At 34.5% G+C, this 25,185-nt stretch overlaps 1 protein-coding gene across 18 annotated transcripts in view; it reads right to left on the minus strand.

The window, feature by feature from the left end:
* GPHN (gephyrin) overlaps positions 1–25,185 on the minus strand; it is a 259,406-nt gene that overhangs the window by 130,672 nt on the left and 103,549 nt on the right. For all 18 annotated transcript variants that reach the window (XM_048947457.1, XM_048947455.1, XM_048947453.1 and 15 more), the window contains one exon: positions 24,649–24,706. In XM_048947457.1, coding sequence (XP_048803414.1) covers positions 24,649–24,706 — 58 coding nt within the window. The remainder of the gene's footprint in view (positions 1–24,648; positions 24,707–25,185) is intronic.

Raw genomic sequence — 25,185 nt, forward strand, 5'->3', positions numbered from 1 at the left:
ACATGAACTGAGCATATAATGTGTTTCATTATCTTAGATAGAATTATTTACCAAGTTCTACTTTGAGTAAAAAAAGCATAAGCTTTCAGTAAGACTTTTGTCTGTGATGCATTGTTAGTATTTCACTGCATTTTAGAATATGTACCTCTAAGACCTTTTAAAGACATGGAAAAATACCTGAGACTGATATTCAGTTTATTTCTCTCTACCCCACAAAATTTTATTCTACAAAATGTTCTCATTTATATTTTGAATATAAAAAAAAAAAAAGGAAGCACTGCTCTGATCAATCAAGGAAAAAAGGCTACTTTTGTTCACTTCCCTGCTGCTAGCAGTCCAGCCATATATACCACTTGCTTTTCACGGACACCAATTTACTATGTTTTCAAATGAGAATTCCTTCAGATCGCTGATATGATACTTCACTTGATTGATGCTTTACAAACAAAATTGTTATATAGCAATTCGTGCATTAAGATACTCTAGATCCAAAATCCAAGGCCATGGGATACAATCCTATTGTACCACATGTTAGCTAACGTTATGACTGACTTCAGTCAAGTAATAGCTACATGACTTTCAGACATATATTCTTTAGTGAAGCATCTCAATGTCCAAAATGCAGAACAGTCATCAGACTGAACTGCTGTATAGCAGGCGAGTCACAGAATCTTGCCCCGTGCCTTCTGTGTTTAAAGCATTTTAAAATATTCTGGGACTCAAGCATATCTTTCACAAAATTAACCAGCCTTGATCAGAATTAGGTAAGAGACTGAAAGACCATATAATGTATTTTCAACAGTTACTCACGTTTTTCATTAAGTGTTTGCTATATTTATAGTAACTGTTTCTTTTTCATTATATCTGATGGACCCCTTCACAATACTTAAGAACTCTGTTTACAGAATTCTCAACAGGATGGCTAGAAAGTGGATTTTTTTTTCAAAATCCATTAAGTGCCACTCTGTAATATCTGCAAATAAATGAACAGAATAAACAATTAGGGATTACAAAGGCCCTACATGAAAATTCTGTATTTCTCCAACCTTCTGAAACCCACTTGCTTTGTAAAATTATGTATCTTCTTTCTTCACAAATAAATCCTGTTTATTAGGATAATACACTAGGAAAGTATATTTGAAAATCCATGCAAAAAATACATATCTTTTAAATAAACGTTCCTAACCACGTAAGTTATTTACAGTATGCTCTTAAAGCTGTGCTTACTCTCCTTAGCAATCCACATCAAAAAATAAAAGTTGTACAAAATGACACAGTGAATATTACCTTAATTTTCTGTTACTATGATATTGCATCATCCTAATGAAGAAATTAGCATTAATAAAAACATGGAAAAAATATATCAATACAGAGAAACTCTGCACCGTGGCAAATTTGGTAAGAAAACTGGATGCAATTTTGACTGCTGAGTTTCAGCAACTCAGAAACTGACAGACTAGAGTCTTGTAAGAAATTCTGATTGGTCCTGTGGTTTAGACTACCCCAGACTCCAACTCAAGACTGATATCATAAGAGAGCACATGCAATTCTTCGTGGATCAGAAACAAAACACACAAATTCAAAGCAGAAGAATAAAGAAAAGGTTAAAAGAGCCTTAAAAATGTTAAGTTACTCTTGGAATTAATTTCATTTTTTTTACCCTTTTTCTTGTGAAGATTCAATTTTTTATGCTCATGACTTTTCACTTATTTCTTGAAAGCTTCACTGAAAAGTAGAGGTATGAAGATACTCCTATGTGTGGAGCAATAACTTCACAAATAATCAATCTTAAAATGATTTAAGAATGTCAGAAAATGAAATACTGAAATACCATGAAAATACACGACCCATTTTCTGGAACCTCCCCACCCTTTCTTTTCTTACCCCATCAATAAAGGCATAAATTAATATAAATAGTAGGACTGTTTTTACAGCATAATTTTTGTAGTCAAAAGACTTGGGTAACACCAAACTATGTATTTCAATGTCTGTAAACAGACCTTTTCATCTTTTGATATTTTGCTGACCATTGTAGTCTTTTGAAAATATATTTGCAGTTTCCAGCATCACAGTCAATGTTTTGTTTAGTATTGCTTTCTAAATAAGCTAACACCAGACAGAAAGTAGTAAAAGTACAACTATTCTACTGAAATGAAAAGATAAAGGAAAAAATGTCATTAAAAATGTACCTTATAAAAGGTTTACTTTTTTAAAATGGAAACATAATGGTAGGCATTTTTCATTATGAAATAAATTGCAGTTATCAAAAACTTCAAGGTACAACATACATATGAAGCCTGTAATGTAACTATTTTTAAAAGCTACTGCTCATTATAATTATTCCTAAAATGAGGATGAAAAAAAGAAGGGACTGTAGTGCAATGTTGAGCAGAGCTCACCAATGCAAATGTGAAAGTAAACCAAAGAGATGCGCAAACACTGAAGTTTTTGCCCACTGAACCACTGGGAGTGACAACACTTTTTGAGGACTGAGAACAGGAAAAGAAATTTCAAACTATTTCAGTGGAGAAAGGCATTGTAGATCCATGCAAGATTGACTCCAGCATGACACAGTGAAAAACTGCAATTCTGTTATCTGATTTGCTCTCAGAAAAGTGAAATTCTTAATTCAGACTAATTACAGTGAAATATCAGTCATTCTACAAACAAAACCTGTGATTGGTTGGTATGCTGTATCAGATTGAATTAAAATCTAGAAGAGGGTGTAGATCAATTGCAAACATCAGTTAACAAATACTCTATGGTTCAAGAACTACCGGCTTCCTTCTGTAAGAAAATCTGCTTCCATCTACAGTTAGTACCGCTGGAATTCCCCTGAAGTGGATATTGCTCTCTGAAAATGATGACTGCTCACTGGAAAGGATCTGACAACTCCCGTGTAACAGTTTTTCTCAGGTGTCGTGATGAAAGAGTGGGACTTAGAGGTGTCAGAAGAGCTAGATCTTTTGCAAGCACATCTAGCATTTGAAGCAACTTTCATGTCTACTCTGAATTTGGCAGATATATACATTCATGTGGGCATACATACATTCATGCTCATCTTTACATAATAAAAATTTACTAGCAAAAACAGTAAAGTTAAATGCATTTCATTTTTGTTAGGTGTAAAGACCTCCCTCTAAAATGTTTATTAAGTAATAAATATTACTGAATTTATAAATACTCAAGTATCTTTGTTAAGACCACTTAAAAACTAAATTTAAAAAATGCCTCCTTGCAAATATTACTCTTCCTTCTCTGGTTATTCCTATAACAATACAAGTTAATATAGCAATTGGAATAAAAAGAAAAGGGTAAAAGCATATAAGAGTGAAATAAATTCAAAACTGCTCACATGAACAGGAGAGAGAAAAAAAATCAAAACTTTTCTCTCTTAACAGCACTAAGACTTACTAAAAGATACAAATGGTTGGCTTTTGATAAATCTCTCATTAATCATGCAGAACAAGATGGCTTTTTCCATACTTTCTTTCCCTCTGCATACATTTATATTTATTTAAGATTGTTTAAGACTGTGTTCTTCTGATTTTCTTCCCAGAATGTGAAAAGGCAAGTTGATGTTAAAGACAAGTAAATAATGTCCTATAACTAGAGTTTGTTACAATATTTTCTCTACATGCAGCCATGTCTAGAGAACAAGTACAAGTTCATGGTGTTTTCACACACCACAAACTAGAAGACTCACCAACCTTTGCTGGTTGTAACCAAGACTTGATAACCTATTTCTTAATCTTGCTAAAAATATAGAAACAGCAAAGCTACAGAAAGACAACTGCAAACATCTTTAAGCTGCCAAAACAGTACTAAATGCTTCAAATCTAAGGAATCAGTAAAGCATGTGGGTCTTCGTAGACAAAGGCAATATGTCTCAGAGAACTCAAGTATAAACACGTTAGAATCAACAGCCCTCCACACAGATAACAGCATTTCACAGACAAATGTACTGGAAAAAAGCACTCAGATCTTCCATGTGCATATTTATAAGCAGAGACAATCTGCATCCCTAGTTTAAGACAAGTTATTCTTTGCATCTACTTCTGTTTAATGAGCAGCAAATGGTCTGGATTGAAAAACCTCTAGAAGGCTTCTGTGATTAACATGAGGGACCCAGTTATGAAAAAGGGTTTAAATGGGAACATTTTTTTTCTGTAACTATGAAGTTTTATCTACAGTACAATTGTAAAAATATAACTGATTCTTATGGAACCCAATTCAGTTCCTAGCTCCATTTTCTAACAGTCGGTACAATCTTCCATTTTTACTTTATACATATCGCAACAATTATTCACGATATTGTTTTCTTTTACTTTTTAAATAAAATTCCAAACTTTGCATTTATTTTTTTTCTGCAGCTCTCAATGTAAATGGTAAATCAATAATATTCAAGATCTTTTAAAAAGTTTGGATTTGAGGACAAAGACAAAAGATGAAACCATTGTAGAGACAAGAAACTACCTCCATGTATCTAACAGTTTCTGGTAAACACTCCCATGTCTCTGCTATTCACGCATATAATCCACAGAGTTAATGAATGAAATTGTTTTTTAAAAAAATCTACCAGTTCACCTGTGAAAATACAGTAAAGAAAATTTACCTACCAATAGCTGCTGTACTTTGAGATATTTAGTCCATATATATACTCTAAGAGTGGGCGAGCTTGTGGCCTGCCTTGAAGTGTCCTGGGAGGTGCGTTCTAGCGCCTCCCCTCGTCCTGCTTGGTGCATGAATTATAGGGCAGAGTGCATCCGCCACCACTTCAGTTCCTCTTAAATGCACAATCAAACCTGAAAGAGATCCAGAAAGAGGGGAAAGGCAGGTAGGAGACTAATGTACATGCAGACCATACCTCTCAAAGAACATCAGTTACTGACTAGTAACCTTTCTTCTTTGAGTCTGCATGTACATTCCAGCAATGACGCATGCTCAGCAGTTACCTTTGACACTTACTGCCCCCCACAAACAACTGCAGCATCACATCACTGAAGGCTGAGACAGCCCTGGATTCTATCGTACTAACACACTGCTAGAGGGAAGCAAAGATGGAACTCCAGGTGGCCTCATGGCAAACATACTAATACCATGCAATACTGACTTTTCTCAGGGTTCTGAAGGAATTTGCTTTGGCCACGGAGGGAAGTCCAAGTCACGAGTCCACACGCAGCCAGATAACTATCTGAACAACAGCTGTGTGAAGCCAGTTGAACTTTTGGACGTTCCCACAGCACAACAAGCAATCAATCAAAGTAAAAGACTCAGACCTGTGTGACAAGGAACAATTGGGTCCTAATGAAATCAAGAATGTGAAATGTAGAATTCAAGAAGCATAAGACCCAGGAATGAGTATTGGAGGACTCATCGCCTGGCTGCTCTTGGAACTTTGCTACTTCAAGAAGAAATTTTGGATGACTGAAGAAAATACCTTACATAGGTAAGGAGTTAGTAAAATGGCAGCCACAAGGATCTATCTTCTCCTGCAGATGGCTGAGTCACAGGATGCACTTTCACAGACAGAAGCAGAATGAATAAGAATTTAAGAGCTTAACTGGGGAGAAGGAACCATATAATGCAGTGGTTTTCCAAGATTACTGTATTATTAAATAGTCCAATACGTCCACATCACTTGTTTTAGGAAACTCAAGGTTGCAAGGTGTGAGAATGTGAACGCGTTCAAACACTGAGAGCAGCCACGTAGCCTCAGCAAATTACAAAAAGAAGTCAAAAGAACTACATAAAATGAATAATCCAAAAGATCTGAGATCAAAGCAGCAACAGACATATCGTACAGACAATACAGTTTTCTTCTTGAGTATGCAAGTCTAGACCATGTGTGCTTAACCTTCTGGCTTGCCTGGACCACATGGAGAAAAGAGGAATTGTCTTGGGTTGCACATAAAAAATATATAGTTAATGTATATAAGTAACAAAACTTTTAAAAACATATTTTTATTAAAGCATTTAAAAAAGAGAGCAACAAAAATACAACTAGTGGAATATTTGACCTTGCTTTTGTGAAACAAATGCATCAGTCTGGTTTGATGGAAGTGGTTGCAATCCATAGTGAGTTCTCAAGGTGTTTGTCAGATATTTTTGATGAAATTTCACTTTTCCTTGAAAATACTTGCTCAAAAATATATGTAATGCCAAAAAGTGATGACATGAAAAGACGTGATTGTGAAGTGAGGGACATTTTTCTCCAGTAAGATCAGGCTTATAAAGCCTTGTAAAGAGACAGTATCAAATTCCTGAGTTTAAGATCTGATTGCAAATATATACATTACATTTAAAAATTTGCAGGCAAAGTATTTATGTTGACTTAAATTTGAGTTGCAATTATACCAAAAAACTGATGATTTTTCTTTGCAATCTTGAAACTTCCTCTCAAATTCCTTTATCAAAGAGGAGAGCAGGGCTGCATATTTTTTTGGCTGCTCACAGGACCATGTTTAGCCAGTGTATTAAAATACATAAAATTATTTGTCATAACCTGTGAGTATGCCATAATTTGAGTTTTATTTCAAATGTCTTTATGGTTTGAAACACGGCATAGACTACTTGATTTTCACCTCGAAGCTGCATGTTTAGCTTGTTTAAATGAGTGGTCAAATCCACCAAAACTGCTAAGCCTGTGAGTCATTTTTAATCTTCATGTTCTGGCACAAATTTTCCTTTTGATTCTGTAAATGAATTGACTTCATTTCAGAAATCAAATAATATTTTTAGCATTTTACCTCAACTTAACGTCTTTACTTCAGAAAAGTAAATGATGTCCCCATAATCAACATCCATGCTTTTAAGGTTTTCTTAGAATTTGCAATGATTAAATCCCTTGGACTTTATGAAATTCATAGCCTTGATGACAATTTGCATGTCCTTACGCATTTATAAAGCTTTTGCACTTAAATTAGTCCCACTCTTTTTTACCAGCCGTTGTGGGGGTGTCATCATTAGCTATACCAGATCTGCTGACAAAGTTGAAAGTAAATCACTTTCATGTAATTTTTACTACTTCATACATATCAAGAAATTTAGTTGAGATACAATCTTACTACCATTTATCACCATCCTGAAGCTGCTCAGATTAATTCAGAGAAGTGTTATTTTGCCATGATGAAGCTTATTAGAGAAACAACAAAATCTATTTCCTCAATTTAAATCAGATGGGAATTATCTGTGTTCATCTTTCCAGAGTAATGTAAAATAATAAGGCATTTGTACAGAAACCTGACTGTTGTGTGCAATTTGATTGAGAAAGGATCCTTGTATAGATCAGGTCACTACAGGTAAATATACGAAGATATTTTTCCCTAGAGCAATTACTGCCACAGATAAATAAGGAAAAAGTTACAAAGAACCACTTTGAGATAGTGAATTATTTCCCAGGTGTAAAGACCAATGCCAGATGTAGCTTCCAGAGAACACCAAAACATCTAGAAAAAAACCCCCATTCTTTCCAAACTAAGCAGTGCACTTTGTTTCTCCAGATATACAGAAAGTAAGAAGACTTTGCAATGATACATTACTGCAGTAGTTATACATCAACAAGGAGAGTATGTAAGAGGAAAGAGGACTAAAGTATTCTGGAACTCATCAGGCTGTCTGCACTTCTCCATTATCTGTTGATTAGAAGTAATCTTGGATACCGTGAAAATGATTCTTAAAAGGAACATGGAAAGGATAAAGATCAGTTGAGATTCATCAATGGTTCTTAATGCAAACAACTTGATGACTGCTGCTGAAGGCAATGAAAAATAACTGACAGTGATCATTGCAGAAAAATTCTTTTTCTGTGAGCCCATGATTTTTACTTACAGCAAATCATAGAAGATTAACAGAATGAACTATCAATAGGCTACCTCGCTGATTAGGATACTGTTTATTCCTGAACTCCAGAGTATTAGCATCCAAAATCTACAAAGTAGTAAGAGAACCTTTTGGCATTTATTTCTGAACAAAAAGCCCATTCTCTCAAAGGGAAGACTTTTTCAGGATTTAGGGTATGCAAAATCTCTCTTTTAAACTCAAAGGATTATAGCTATTACCCATGATACTAGGTGAAAATTATTACTATGGAATGTGATGAGCTATCTTGTACTTCCATTGCAGCTTGCGAAAGTGTCTCAGCATTAGCTGATCCCACTGCAATTAAAGATTTCAGCTGATTATTACACACAGGAGAAAATCAATGCAGTGCAATTCACATTAGAATTACATTTTTTTCCTCTAAGAGCTGAAACTTTCTGGTCATTTGTCTTATGGAACATTTTTAAAAGATGTTCATTTCTCCTTCATACATAACAGAATTAACAACAGAATTACTTGGAGTCAGGTGGTAATAAAAGCATTCAAAATCCAACAGAGATTTCAAAATCATCTTCCAACTGTTTCTGCAGCTGGTATAAATAAAGCTAAAATCTGCCAGGAAACTAAGGTTGTTCAAACATGTCTTCATGGGTATGGGAAATCTCTCAGGCAAAATAATATGCAGAATGTCAAGCAACCTACAATCTTTGTACAGTTATTTGTACTGTCATTTCCATTGTTTCTAAGACCCTAAATTACTGGAAATAATGTAGTGTTATACAGAAAGATACGCTGACATTTTGTTAGATGAGGATACATGAATACATGAATACATATAATATATTAAAATATGAAATACATTTTAAAAAACCCACATCTTTGTGACTTTGTGATCCTAAGCTGAATCACATGCCATTTCTCATTTTTGTGGACAAATGCCAAACTTCACTTGCTGAAATTTAAGAATCATAAAAGAAATAATCAGTACTATCAGAATGAAATAAATATAGAATACTTTCTGTTACAGGAACAACAAACTTCACAAATACTTGCAGTGATCATACTGAGTCTTTTGACTCCTGCAGAGAAAGTGTTGTTATATTCAGGAATGCTTTACCAAAACTCAAACATGTTGGTTCTAACCAAAAATACTGATTTCATGATTGAATTTTGAAACAAACACTACCAATTTCAGAATAAGAAACACCTGCACTAAGAATTTCATATTTACAGGTATTCTTAACAGTTAATCTCGAAATGAATTACTGCTTAATTAATTAAACGGTCTGGCACTGAATATATTTTGTACCATATGCTCCAGTTGCAAAAGCAAGAACTGTGCCAGAACCAAAAGCTGCAGCACTGAGGGAATAGTAAATGACAAGTGAAACCCTTACAGGGTCTGCTTCAAGAGGAATTAATGATTTATGAAGTCTAACTCTTTAGCACATGAAAAACCGAACACTCAAGTATCCTTCTTACGAAATGTTTTTCTTACATTTAAGTTCTAAACCTCAAATGACTTCTATTGTGCTAATCTTAGCAGACATTTCCCACTATAAGTAATGGTTTTCAGAGAAGTATTTAAGAAAACATTTACGAAGTTATTTTAAATTTATTCCTCTTACTTTATCTGATGTTTTTATTAAACCTTCTTAACTATCTAGATGATGTCATTCTTTTAAGCATGACAATTAACATCCAGATGCTGCAATTACTCATTATACTTTCATAAATGGCATGTCATGCCTCCCTCCTCCTGTTTCCCTCAGAAAAGAATGGAGAGAGAATACATTAATGTTCCTCTTTTTTTTTTTTCAGTAGCTTTCCAGATGGATAAGCAGGAAGACTCAGTAATTACAGAAATGTTTAGGGAGTGCAGTTGTAGGTACAGCAGGTTCCAGCTGAAGAAGTGCATTCCCATTGTTACCTCTGTACTTGAATCAGACAGTAAGTGGAGCTTATGCATATGAAATGTCTGCTGCTTCACAGGAACAGAGCTCTCCCTGCTAAAGCATGAGTCATTTCTAGAGCTGTGAAACCATGGAAAGCCCTCTGGACTAGGAAGTGCTTGTTCGTTATTTTAAAGATTCACGAAGACACAAACAGTAACCTTTAAAATATTGAGTTATTTATATATTTAAAAAAAAGGGGGGGGGGGGGGTGGAGGGCAAAAGAAACTTGAGTTGTTTTTCCACCGTGAACCACCTGCACTAACACATACTATTTTAACATATGGTCTCTAGCATGAAAATGTTTATGTAAGTAATTCTTGTGATTTTTTTAATTCAAAATTTCCCTTTCTGGACATGTTACAGTCACATTACAGTTATCCGTTCAGCGCAGTTTAGAATAAAGGCATCATCTCAGTAGTAAGTAAAAATATCATATTGCCCCTTTGAAAGAGTTGTATCATCTCCCACACATTCTACTTTGAGGATTATGATGCATGCAGTACATGCTATCTCTGGACTACTAGTTTCCCCTGCAGAGACAATTGCCACTTTACTGCTGAGTCTGAGGAAGAGCCTACACAGTCAGAAAAGTCATCCAGATTGTATTTTCAGTAACAGAGTAGGTGGAATTAGCATAGGAAGAAAAGCGTGCCAGAAATTGTATCTGTGAGCAAGAACTGGGCAATGCCCTCTGGAAATTAAGGACCAAACAATCTTCCTTTTATAATCTCTCTAATACTGCAGCAATCGTGACCCAGAGCCTAAGTAGATCAAGGAGTTAGTAATTTACCTAACAGTTATCCGCACAGGCAGACGGAGAGCTCTGCTGTGTCCAGCACTGCATTTGGGCCTGGGTGACGCTGCTGAAGGGAATCCTCTGATCCTCTGGCTGAAGGGAAGCTCAACAGCTCACAAGTACCAGAGGAGCCCACAGGCAGCTCTCGCTGGGTGCAGAAGGTCACACCATCACCCTGGCCTTGCTACTAATGTGGCAAGTGTTAAAGAGGACATCCTTATTCATAGTTACCTGCCCGGAAGAAAAAAATACAGTAGCTCAAAGGATCTAAAAGGAGAAACTTCTACCCACAGATGAAATCAGAGCACTTTGCCATGAAGAAATCCATCTGGAGATTCATCCAGCGCTTCACAGACATAGCATAGGGTTCCCAGCATCTGAAGCGATGCAAAATTTCCTATCTATTCTGACTTGGGAAAGCAAATATTTTATTAGCCATTTGTTGTGGGCCTTTTTAGAGAGATCCACAAAGAAGCCTGTATCATTTCTCTCTCTCCCTCTCTCTCTGTCTTCCCCTGCACAGTGCAGAACAAAAAAACACTTTGAATCCCCTTGTTATTTCAGTGTTGGCACTTCTGATTCTATAGCAGGAGAAGTCCGTGCTTCTTTCCTGCAATTATTAAGTCCTTTATATCCTTTAAGAGTTATCTTTACAGGCCTAGTATTATCTCTTGTATTAGAACATGTTGAAAAAAGATTGAGGTTCTTTTCTTAAGAGTTACAAATGTGTGACTTAGGACCAAGTGTAGCATAAAACTCAGAATTCCAAAGAAATGTAATTTCAAGAGCTTTTACACTTGCACCTGTGAATCTAGGTGCAGTATTCGATACATTGCCCATCTAGGACTTCTAATTTTGCAGCTGTAATCACCACTACTGATCAAATCTAAAATATGGAGCCGATTTCCAAGCCACTGTAGCTATTGTCTCATAAAAGTCAGAGATCATTAGTAGTCTATTAATTCTCTAAGTGCTGTTACAGCTGTCACTTCTAACTACAAAAACATTCTATACATTTTTGGTCTGTCACCCCCATTTCAAAATAGCTCTATGTTATCATAACAGCATTGGCTGTAGCAAATATATTTCGCTGGAATTAGCAGTGCATCAATCTCTACACAAATAATGTTACTAATAAGAACACCTGCTTCTCTATTCCATTCTTTGGATATTGGGAAGTTTGAGTTTGATATACTGTGGCTTTGAACATCTATAGAGAAGAAAAATGTAATAGTCATGATATAAGTGAAGTTCACTGACAAACAGATTGCCATTTCTTCTAAATATATTGGATTGAAGGTTATAACAAGTTAGCATGCGGCCATCCACATTTACAGTACTGGCAAAATGATACTGTTTTGCACAAGAAATAAGTGCAGGCTAACATTAAGCAGATTTCAGCCCTTTATTATCCTTTATTAGAATGATACTTTTGTGGGGGAATACTGAATTTCTCACTGATCTACTTCTAGAAGATTTTCCATCAGTAAACTCTTTTCTTTGGATTGATTTCAATGTCTGTCTTAGCTTTGATAAGAAAATGTTTAATTCTTTTGCAGAATCTGGATGTTACTTTCTTTTCACTGTTAGTTATCAAAGACAACAGAGAGAGGTAAACCAGATTCTCATGGAAACTTTTGTTAAAGAGAATCAGCACCAATGTGAGAACCATTTTAAGTTAATCTTTCCTAGAAGGGACAACAGAAAGACTGCTTATACTGCAGTTTCAATTTTAAATTAATTTTGCTGGTTTTACTTTCTATTTGTTTTATGCTGTCTATAAAATGAACAGGATATTTCATAGAATCATTGAATCCTTGATTCCATGAAACTCCCTGACAAATAATGCTTGAGGCACTGCATCTTATTCCCGATTTTGAAACCTAGAAGCTGAAATGACTTAAAACATATTATGCATGCAGAGAAAAACAAGAATGTGGTTTGTTAACTCTGATGAATTAGGTTGTACCTATTGATGACAGAACATGTTCTTAGTATACTAAGATCATAAAAAGGGATAAAAGTTGAAAACAGTTGATCATTCATTTATTCCATGTTTCAAACATACTCAAAATCATTGTAAGGACAAATAGAAATATTTCCTTCAGCTTTCTTTTGCTGCTATTTAACCATCCTCTGAAGGCAGTATGCATGGCCTAACATGCCCAGTTTTGTTTTCATTGGTAGAGATCTAGCAAACAAAGTGACTTTAAAAATGTTTTCAACAAACACTAGTCTGACATTAACTGTTTATTCTACCTAAGAGGAAAAGCCTTGTTTTTCCACCTTATTTTTCAGTTTGTATATGAGATTGCCATCCTTTGAGAAGAACTGCAACATAATTAGGTCAAGTTTTGGTGTTGTTAAGATTATGCCTTTGCTACTTCTCCTAATGGAGGACTTTTTGTGAGTTCACTAACATTAAAAAAATACTAAGTTACAAAATATTCTGAGCATATACACTGACAGCATACTAAAATATAAGCTACTTTAAAAAAAAATGTTAAATATGAGAATATACCATAAAAGTGCATGGGTACTTAAAAATATGAGGTATATCTCTGAAGTTTTATTTAGGGTAAAATGGCAAAAGTAGGGAAGTGTGCCATTATGATTAATGCTTCATGCCTGCACATCAATTACTGGTTGCACAGTGAGAATCTGTGCTTGTCCTGAGTACTTTCCAGTTATGTATGCAAAGAAGGCTTTGTCACATCCCATCTTTGCTGATTTCTATTTCTAGATTTCAGAAACCAACATACAGGACATAATGAATATAAAACTTTAACTACACATGCAGTGTATATTTTTTCTTTTTTGAAACACTGTCATCCTCTCGGTTTTGTCACCTAAAGAAGCATTCATAGATCTGCACAGTATTTAGAGACATACTGAGCTTTTGTATGTAAAGCAATTCTCTTCAGTTCTCATTTTAAGCTTAAGCATCTTTCCTTCAAATCAGCCCGAGGACAAATGTCTGTTGTCTTTTACAGCCTAAAGGTACTCGATAAAACTAAAGCGTTAGCTTCAGTGTCCCAAATGACACTTGCTTTTTATTTTTACACTTTGCCTCTTTCCATATAGCATTATTCCCTATAAATTTTTATTAAGGTAATAAATTGCCCCAAATACATAAGGAATTGTTTTCTATTTTTGTCAAAAAAGGACAAGAATTTTACATCTTGATGCTAAACTATTTTCTTATAAAATATCCTCAGACATACAGCTTCATTTTCAAGGCAAATGTCAGGTAATCCTCACTTTTTTCAAATGAGATTCAACTACCATGACCACTTCACTGGTAAAAATGCAGAAGCAGCCTTTCAAATGACAGTACTAAGCAGTACAGTTTCCACAGCCAAGCAGACCATTTGCATTTAGTACAGTGGTTTATATCATCATACTAACAAAGCAAGACATTGAAACTGTTAGAATATTCCTAATCTTGAAATACAAGGCTATTTTGACAGAACATAACAGTAACAAAGCAGATGATAAATAACAACAGGAAACAGAAACGGCAGTCTGTGCAGAAATGTTACAAGCAAATGTTGTCTTTGTAATCTTAACACTCCACCTAAGTTTGTCACAATGATGAGGCATCTGAAATTGAATGCAAACATTTCTGACAGAACAGTCCTAGAAATCCTTGCATATTTTTTATGTGAAAATATTTTAAAAAGTAAAACTCTGCAACCACTGCACCTTTACTGAGCTCTGATGACTCAGTGGCATTCTCTTCTTTATACATTACTTTACAGACAGTGAAGTCACATCATTTCAGAAAATCTACTGATAATTCAGAGGTACAGAAATGCTGTCACAGAAAATAAAATCAAAATGCTAGCTATATTATCACAGGGGTATCCAGAAAAAGAATGTATGAAAAGCTCAAGAACAAAAATACTGAAAAAAAGAAATGTTCAGTTTCAACCTTCTGTGAGTGTTTAACTTGAAGCATATCATGTTTCTTGCCTAGGGAGACACATGCTAGGAAACACTTTCAAAGATATTCCAAAAAAGCAAATATTCAGACTTTAGCCACAGCAAGCTACATCAAATGCATTCTAATATCAGAGCATTCTCTTAGCGATCTGCTTAATCTTACTGCAAAATATATGATTTTACTGTCATCTAATCAAATACATAAGAAGTGATGTCTCCACAACTGGTGGCAAAAATAACTGCCTTTGTTACAACCATAATTCTCTTAGATAATTGAACAGTCTGATCTCACTTCCTTAGGCACCTGATGCCTGCACTCAAAATAGGCCCATTCATTGCAAGCAATAACTGCTCCCTACACTTGTGTTGGGCTTCTCACCCTGTGACATCATTCTTAACTCCCCTAAGTATAAGCCATGAAGAGAAATCATGCCACAAACTAACATAAACTGGCCAATCAGATAAAATATGGTGGTTATCAACATTTATTAACACAATAAGGTTTTATATCTCACAAAATAAATGTGGGATGTTTTTGAGAAAGTTGTGGTTTTTTATTTGTTTGCTTTTTAACCTCCTATATGCTTTCGTTATAGGAGTTGATTATATTCCTTTCAGCCTGCAAATTTTATCTGTATCCTTTCAACCCATTATCATCAAGAGAACATTCAGCAAAATAGGTACTCATGTCCAAGTAACGCCTCTGCATTTATTTTATTTTTTTTCTGAAATTCTGTAAACACCTCACATGAAATATTGAATGCTGGGTGATATTCAGAAATTTATGACCAGAATGGCATAATAATACAATACAATGGCATGATAAAACAATAACTAACTTGACTTGAAACTCTTGATGTATGTAAAACAAAAGTGGGGGAGAATCCAAAATGACTCTTAAGAATCCTATCATCTGTAGAGTAATTAGTACTGAACAATCTAGAAACCAGCTAAAAAGAATCATGGCCATTTTCACTGCTCACTGTTGTGATGCCCCCTGAACCGGTAAATTATTTCAACAACTGAGGTTAGCGATTTCCAATCTGGGCTGCATGCACTCTATGAGACACACAAGATGATCCACTAGCATGCGGGAAGAAAATATTAGAACTTTAAGAGCAGATGTGTATAAATTTAAAGATAAATAAATATACACGTACTGGGGGTGCATGTTCACGAATGTTTTACTACTATGAGTGCACAAGAAATAAGTTTGGACATCATAGGTCTACACTATCATTTTGTTTGAGACAGGCTGCCAGCATGGCTGGGCACTCTTAAACATGAAGCTTAGGCAGTACAGTGCATTGGGAATGATGGCACTATATTACGAATCTCTGATTATCTGTAACTTTAATATATTGTAGTATGAGAATATATGTCCTGGAGGCTGAGGACATGTCTACTACAGCCTGCTAGTCCAAAACAGCTGTATACCTTTGACAGCTGCCTGCTTCCCAGACTTTGGTTCATATCACAAAGGAGGCTTTAAATATACTAACTGGAATCCTTTCAGGTTGAACTTATTTGGAAGATGAACTTCAAAAGCATACGTAATCCACTCCAGCTGCTAAAAGACACACAGTTCACAGAATCATACTAGAAGTTGTTTCAAATGAAACATATTGAATCCAATATAAATGTTGACTTCCCAGCAGCAGATGCTTTACTATATAGAGTTGCATCTATTTGCAGGAAATGATAACTTGACACAGCCCAAGATAAATGCACAGTTCTTGGCAGTGCGAATTTGATGGCTGGGCTAAGGAAAGCATTTTAAACTACAACTCCACATTTCTTGCACTGATTTTGTTTAGCTAAAAGAAATTAATGTGTGTAAGCCTAGCAGATCAGTAAAGTCAACTTTCGAACTCTGTTGTACTAGCAGAGGTGAGATGAGACACTTCTCTAGCATACTCAATAACACAGAGAATTCATTTAAATCTTTCCATTTTATGTACATTCTCAAATATAGCTTCATCTGTATGAAATCTCATCTACATCCATCTATGGCATCTGACAATAAAAGCATCTGAGCAAACAAAATGCCTCTAGCGACACGGTTTACCACATCTGGTTTATATTATAATCAATTTTACCCACTTCTTTTATGAAAATTTCAAGAAGTTTAGGTTTTTCCTCTGCTGTTTTAGTCAGTGGATTAGAAATGTGATGATAGGGTAAATAATGGTAAGTAGGATTAAGGTATCACAAAAATTGTAATCATCAGAGACATTTAATTAGGTCTTCCTAACATATTTTTCCTATCAAGTCATTAAAACATAAGATAAAAAAGAACCTAGACACAAAGCATTCTATGAAAGCAAAATAAACTCCACTATTTTAGCTGAATTTTCTGTAGTCTATCAGCTATATATATCTTTTTTTTTTCCTTCAGAAAAAAATACAATCAATCAAACCAGTTTCTGAAGAAGAAATGACTGCCGTGTTATGATGAAGTAAGGTTTCAACTTCAGCAATCTTAGGTAAAACCTATTATTAAGAATTTCATTCCTTACTGCCTTAAAATAAGTAAATTATCAACCAATAGAATATATAGAGTCAAAGTTTGAATATCTGCTTTCAGTCTTACAATTTGCATAAATCAAGAACGAGAGGTTATTTAAAACTTGCAATAAGTCTAGAAAGGAACCACTTCTTGTTCATTTGTTAACATATCAGTTTCATTGTCTTTATCCATTCTTCATATGCAAGTGGTGCTATAAATTAGATCATTCTTACAACTTGACGCTAAATCATTTTAGCCCTACTGTGCCATTGTTGCGACTGAGGGCTCAGAGCTCCACACACCATTGCATATGGTGGGACACAAGAGGCTCACAGATAACAGATAAGGTCTGACGTCCTGATATCTGTTCCTTTCCTTGTAACTCACATTTTTTTTTCCAATTGCTCCTGAACACTGAGCTAATACTAAGCACACTAACACAATTCTCAGACCTCATTCCTTGATTGCAGTAATCCAACCAACACCTGCTATTCTATATGCAAATTCAGGATTTTTCACACCTTCTATACACATCACAACGTTGAATTCTGCTTAATTGCTTTAGATGTTTTATAATTCAGTTATTGAATATTTCAACGTACTTAATTACACTCAATTTCTCTATATCTAATAACTTCTATAATTCACTGTGAAACCATTATGAGACCATCTTTAAACAGCTGTAGAACATGAAAGCTCCTTTTAATAAACAACTGTTCTCCCTTTTTTCATATATATATATATATATATGTATATATATATAAATGTATATATGTGTATATATATATATATATATGAATACACACATGTACATACACAGTACCAACACTCATCTCTTTTGGCAATCCCAAAATAAAGAATTTAAGAGAAAACTATTTACTGAAGAAAAAAAAAAAAAATCATGCCTTAGATCTCCCTTAGACTTGTTCAAACCCCAACCAACCCCAAAATACAACCAGCTGTGATAAGATAGCATTACATCTCTTTGATAGATCTCTAAAACAGAGTAACCAGAATACATTCTTATGGGGCAAATATAATGAAACAAAACTTAATGTAACATGGAAACTAGGCCACATGGAAAATGACAAGGGCTTTTATTTAAGATTGTTTTACTTGCCAAAAGCAATCTCGTGTTTAATGAAGCTAATCTATGTTTTCTCGTCTCATTCAGTCTAAGTGAAATCCTACTTGAGAGGAGTGAGAACAGAAGCTACAGAAAGCACTACCCACTACACTGGATCTTATGAGAAGAACAAGAAAATGTCTCAAAAAAAAAAAAAAAAAAAAAAAAAAACAATCCCACACAAAAAATACCTCAAAACTTAAGTAGGTTTCAGGTGATGATACAGAGTGATATATACAGAGATATGTATATAGCAAAAAACAAAAACAAAAGAAAGCCAGGAGAAAATTCAGAGAAAATTGGTTACTACGGTCACAGAGAAAAACAAAGATTTCTTTTTTAATTTAAGCTTGCTGAAAAACAAGAAGTGATTTGTGAACAAGAGTATTAACTCTTGCTGTTTGTTTCTCATTTCTAATGTTTATTTCTAAGAAAGTTTTAATAGGCAAACAGAACCTTAGCAGTGAACCATCTGAGGAACATTAATCTCTTCTCATAAGGGCAACAGTAGTGAGAATGCATAAGTTTTGACTAACCAGAAAGGCTCAAAATGTCATCAGTATCCTGATATGTTTGGTCGATTAAGTTTCAGCTATTCTTTCTCTTTCATCCTAGAGACACTTCTCTCATTACAGAACTAAAGAACTGTTTTGCTTGCTTTGGAAAGTAAACAATAATATTGCTAAAAAGATGATGTGTCATTTCAATTTCATGTCTGGAGCCATGAGGTCTCCAAGGAGTGTCTGTGAAATGCAAAATGAGGACAGCAGAAAAACAAGTGGTAATCCGTATCTTCATGTAGGAAGTTACTGAGTATACTTAGTCCACTTAGTCTAGAGCACTAGGCTCTGAAGACCTTGGCAGAAAAGCAGAAGAGTGCTTGATACACACTCCAGTCACAACAGTGATCAGAGCTCAATCACTAAGAGTTGTAAAGAAATTTGGGCCATCCCTAAATATCTGCTGCCTTCCAAGTAACATAAAGAGTTGATAATCTTCCTCAGCACTAGATGCCGAAAGGAATGGATGCTTAACTGCCCTCATTTGCTGGGTTTACATCATACATCTCTCTCAGACAGTACAGTAAGGTAAAGGGGAAAAATGGAATATGTCAATAATAGTGATAGTGGCAGCAACTCCATGTTCTTCTTTGATCAGAAAGTCTCAATCCTACCTGAGGAGAAGAAAAAAATCCAAGAGTCAAAGCTGATATCCACAATGACTGAAAATAACAACAAGGAAAGAAGTCTGACCCTGCCGCAATAGAAGTGGTACTCTGGGGAAACACTCATATTGCATTGGAGCAAGAGCGTGCCTGGACTACAGTTCCAGTACCCCAGCCAAGCCTGGCATTTAAAGTCCAGATTCTAAGCCAGTATCCAGTAACACAGGACAGCAAAAACACACTTGCTGACAAATTGCTACTTATTTTTCCACACATCAACAAACATGACTATGCTTTGAGGCATCATGGCCAATGTCTTTTGTCTGCACACAGTTTGCATAAGTTTCATCAGCTACTCCTATCAGCATATTAGAAAGATAATAGCATACAATATTATGTAGGCATGTGATGCCATGGGGTCTACAAAGCAGATCTCAGAGAATGCCTCTGGATAGACAGATTCTATTTGCAATCATTTCAAATAACTTTTTTTTTTTTTAATTGAAGTCCATCCTTGCTCTGAAAGGCAGTTGGCACTAACACTGAATCAGCTTTCTTCATAAGTTCATTAATATGATCACGTGGAAAATTAAAACATCAAGAATTCATTGGTCACCTAAAGTAACTGACCTTTAAGAATTGAACTTTTCTCATATTAGACCAAAAAGGAAACACGCTTCTAAGAAAAGAGAATGATCATTACTCTGGGAAAAAGCCTTTGAATGTAGCCTTTAAGACATCGTGCATATATGCTTTCATTTGAAGATCAACTGGAGAAAAATTACAGATGTTCTCTGATGAGTATAAAGCATATCTCTGTGTGAAAGAGTGGACAAATGGACTTAAAACAAATCCGATCTTTGCCCATAAGTACTTTACATTTACATTTACAACCAATAATAAAAAACAGTTCTAAAAAAAGATTACTCAAAATTTACCACCAGAAGAAATAACAGTCTAATCTCATTCTCTACACTAAAATATCTGTTTCAGAGCTCAAGTATTACAAGAATAAAATTCATTGCCAATGTGTTTTACTTTTTGACACTTTCTGTCACATTCATTTATGGTGTTGAGAAGACAGTAAGAGGCATGCAATCCTACATGAAAAATATATGGGGAAGCATTTATATTTGTCTCTGCTGTTGACTTGCAAATTCAAGCAAATCAAATATTTTTAAGAAATGTCATTCATAAAGTCTTGCTCTAGAAGAACCACCCTTCACAACAACATATATTTATGACAGAATACTGCAACTAAAAAAAGCACATCATGGAACTGTAACCCAAAAGACATTACCATTTGCATATGAAAACACTATGTACAGATACAAAACAAAAACACTCTTCTCAATAATAGTCATAAATTGCTCTTTTATCTTAAAACATCATTGCAAGCAAAACAGTATTGTGTTTGTCACTAACTAGAAATAAAGAAATGTTAAGTTTGCTACAAAGTGTTTTTTGTTTCTTTGTTTTTTTAAGCCTCCAATCAAAAGATGCTCTCCAAGACGAGTGTTGCCTGATGCCTTCCAGTCCCTGCATACATTATTTGGCATAGAAGAGCTCTCCTCTAGGCACAACATACAACTACAACGAACGAACAAGGCTCAAAACTGCCAATATATTTTTTCAAGTTTGTAAAGAACATTGCTTACAGGACAAGTAATTTTGCTGAAAACAGATGTCTAAAGAAATTCCAAACAATTATGGTTTCTCAGAAATACGCTGTGATTTTTATGCTTCATGACTTCATCAGTTCCTGCAGTATTCTAAAACCAGCAAGTACTGAAAGTGTTACTGCTTTAACTAATGTAGAGAAATGACAGGAATGAAAAAAATGACAGGTATGCTTCCACTCCAGTTTTCCTGCTCTGATAGTTTCTCTGACCAAAGCACTGTTCCTGAAGATCATGTTATAGAAGACATTTTTATCTTCCAGAAGAGCTCTGAGGGGGAGGAACCTGTGATGGTTACCTTCATTCAATTAGTGTTTGAATGATCTCACTTTGTGAACTCATGCATCTGTGACATAAGAACAGGCAACCCAAGTTGCATCATATTCAGTTCCAAACTGATGTAGATGCAGTGGCAATTAGTTCCGCTCAATTCTTCCCAACCCTAATAAATGTGCATGAGGGTGGATAGGGCACACACTATTTCTTCTGTCGTAAATACTCCTAATTTGTATGTCTATAGCTATCCAAGTCATTACATATCTTTGGTAACAAGGAAACACAGCTTGATTTTACCCAATGTTAACCAAATACTCATTCGCAGAAATATGCACACACATACATAGACGATATTTTATATTCATAAACAATATATGAACTCACAGTACAAATATACACATAGTAAAATCATTTAAATGGACTCAAATGCAAGGATAACTACATTCTGAACACTCTACGATGGAAAATGTAAACATACTAAAATTTACTGAACATTGTGATGTGAACACGTAAACTCTCATATATATACATATATACGTACAAGCACACTCAGAGGCACATTATGCAGGTTATTTTTGAAATTGCTAATACATTTAGAAACTTTTTTTCTTTTTAAACTTCTCTCGACATATTTCAACTGACAGGTATACTAACGCTTACAGAGTTTTTCCTTTTCCCAAACTGAGAGAGAATCTATTTTTACAACACTACCCCACCTAAGAAGTAATTACATGCATCAGTGAAATCAGTAAATCTGTACTCATTTTCCTCATAAGCTATTTTGAGCTATAAAAGAGGTTAATCTACCACCTTTTCTAGAATATATGGAAATGCTGTCAAAATTACTTATTTATTTGTCATGATAATTATTGTTCTCTACCTAATAAAGTATCCTCCTTTGCCATTTAAGCAAGCAATTTATTTTTTGAGATCAGAAAACATGATTATTCAAACTCCTTTAATTTAATTCAGCAACCTGTCAAGATAAATCATATAATAAAAACAGAGCTATTCTTCTTGCATATTCTACCAAATTAACTCTCTTAATATTTCATGTTTAAAGAGGGGAGGGATAGTTCTGAGACAAAATATCTGTGAATTGTTGGGCTTGGAAGAAGATTACATCATCTCTAAATGTAACATTCCAACAACCTCACTTGCTTTGTCTTGTATTACTTCACCTTTTTCCACTCTAATCTGCTTAGAGAACATTTCTGAAGTTAAGACTCTTCTGTCTTCAACACATGGATGGTCAGTCTCCCTATTTGGTAGCTGCTACTCAAAATACGCACATAAACAGTCTTCCATTTCAATATAGATTTATTTATTATACTCACTGCTGCTGTGTCACAGCATCTTCCAGCCATGCCTTTTTCACATGAAACACATAGTGTATCACAGTTTCAGAAGTTCAATCACATAAGGTATGATGAGGCGGCTGACTTCTGTCACAACTAAAAAAGCATTACCTGAACAAGACAAGACAGCTGCCACAAACAAGAAATGCAAGTGGTTTTTTTCCTATCAGGTCTGATTTAGAACAATACAATCTTCCCTTCACACTTACAGGCTGGTTTAACAGAAATCAATGATGAAGGTTTGTAACCTTTTTGCTTTTCCCTACAGTTTCAGGATTTAAGCACCAGCTTAAATAGATAGAGTTGAAAATCAGAACAGACCTCCTTCCTTAGCGGGCAATTGGAAAAAAACCCAAATCTCTGACTAACAAGCATACCTAATTCAGTAAGTTCCTAAAAAATATATTTCTTATTTCCTAGCACTCCATTTTTCTTCATTAACTGAACTCAGTTTGCACAATAAAGCCCTCAATGTACTACCTTCAACATCAAGTAATCCAAATCTATTGTCCTTTTATTAATATATATATAAAAGGACAAAGTCTGTGGTTTTTTCTCATTTTTCTCATTTTTGTTTTTACACCCTTGGTACAGTTCTCTGAAAGCTAGGAAAATATCAGTCAATGTCAGTTAGTTTTGTAAACCTTCTTTCTTCTCTTCTATTGCCCAATTCTAAACATTGGATCTAAACTCGTAAGTCATGTTCCTCTTAGTAATTTAAAATAAGGGAGTCCATGTATCTTGGAGGTAAGAAAAACATATTTACTTTGATCATGAAGTGATGGCTTTGATTTTGAAGCAGATGCACTGTAGTTGCTTATATTGGGTTTGATGTTAACTGAATAAGAATAAATCCTCACAACTTTACATATCATGAAGTTGTGTCCAGACCAAACAATTCTGCAACCACTTCCATTTACTGTATTTTACACTACTGAATCTCTTTGCAAAGCTGAAAACAAATATACAAAAAGCACAATGAAATAATAATGAACAAGCAATAGGTCAGAATAACTGAATGCCAACTAAAAGGAATAAAGCACCAATTACAGAAACCATGTTAAACAGATTTAGGCTAAATTCCCACACAGCTGTCCATTTAAGAACTGACATAAATTGCTGAAGTGGACTCAGTTAAAATGAAATCTGTAATAATGAACATTGCATAGAATATAAATTCATTGCTGTCATCCCTCCAAATCAAAGAGCTTTTGATGATTCTGAGTACCGAAGATTTAATTTTATCCTCTTTAAGGCAGAAAAAATACTGAAAGAATTGGTCATGGTTTTGATTTCAGAAGTAACAGAACTCTAAATACTTATTTATTTGTTATTATGCTAACGTTCACAATAGTCCTGCACCTGTCTTCAAGATATCTAAACACAGATGCACTAAATTACAGAATTTTTTTGCATCAATCCTGCCAAAGCCCACTTAAAATGAGGGTGAGATACGATTCTAAAGATGAGGAAAGTTCTATTTCACATGCCTACATATGGATCTAAGAACTTTACTACAGACATCACATCTGTGTTTTTATTTTTATTATTCTGTGATATTAGATTAAAATTGAGCGGATGATAAAATGTTTCAGCAGTGTAAAGATATTCATCAATTCATACAGCTGAAGGAAATAAGTATTAACCATTATTTCCTATTAAACAATTTTAAGATTTTAATGCACAGTTTTTAATGTTTTGGATGTATAAAGAAATACCAAGATCAATAATTACTGAATACATATTTTACCAATTAAAACAAGGATTATAAATGCCTGGAAAGAACAAGTTTTCAATTTTATTTAAATTTTTTAAGTTATGGGTTTTTTTCAGATAAGCAATGAATTCAGATAAGCAATATTTATGATCATTCTTGTTTTCGGTCTTCAGATTTTGCCAAACAGGATAGTATAGACAGGCTATGTACTCTTTGGGCATTTCAAAGCAAGAAATAATGTAGCTTTCTAACACAACATTTCTGTAATTCTCCAAGCAAAAAAAAGGCAGTAATACTGTACCTTGATTTCTTCTATTTCATCTGGCACTATCTTGTATGCAGATATAGTCCCACCCAACCTGGAATTGAGAGAAGAAAATATTCTCAGAATCAAAAGCAATCCAAGGACAGCACGTTAGCAGCGTTGTGACCCACTTCAAAACACAAAAAAATCCCATTTGTCAATTCAAAGGTAAAACCCACCCAAATCCAAAATAACATTAAATAAAATAAAATTAAAATAAAATTAAAATAAAATTAAAATAAAAATAAAATAAAAATAAAATAAAAATAAAATAAAAATAAAATAAAAATAAAATAAAAATAAAATAATAAAATAAAAATAAGGGCCAAAGCAACCTCAACACCTTTCTCCCTTATGTCATTAAAATAAGCATTCAGATACACAGCATCCTTCACTAAGCTCCATAGTAAGAAATAGGTCAACCAAGTGGAACTACCATTGCCAGGATGTTATAAAATACATTAAATGACATTAGTCATTTTATTTCTGTTCTAAGCTGTATGGAAGACGTTAAATATTTTAGGCCTGAGATGC

The sequence above is a fragment of the Lagopus muta genome, chromosome 6 (assembly GCF_023343835.1).
Source record: "Lagopus muta isolate bLagMut1 chromosome 6, bLagMut1 primary, whole genome shotgun sequence".
Taxonomy (NCBI): domain Eukaryota; kingdom Metazoa; phylum Chordata; class Aves; order Galliformes; family Phasianidae; genus Lagopus; species Lagopus muta.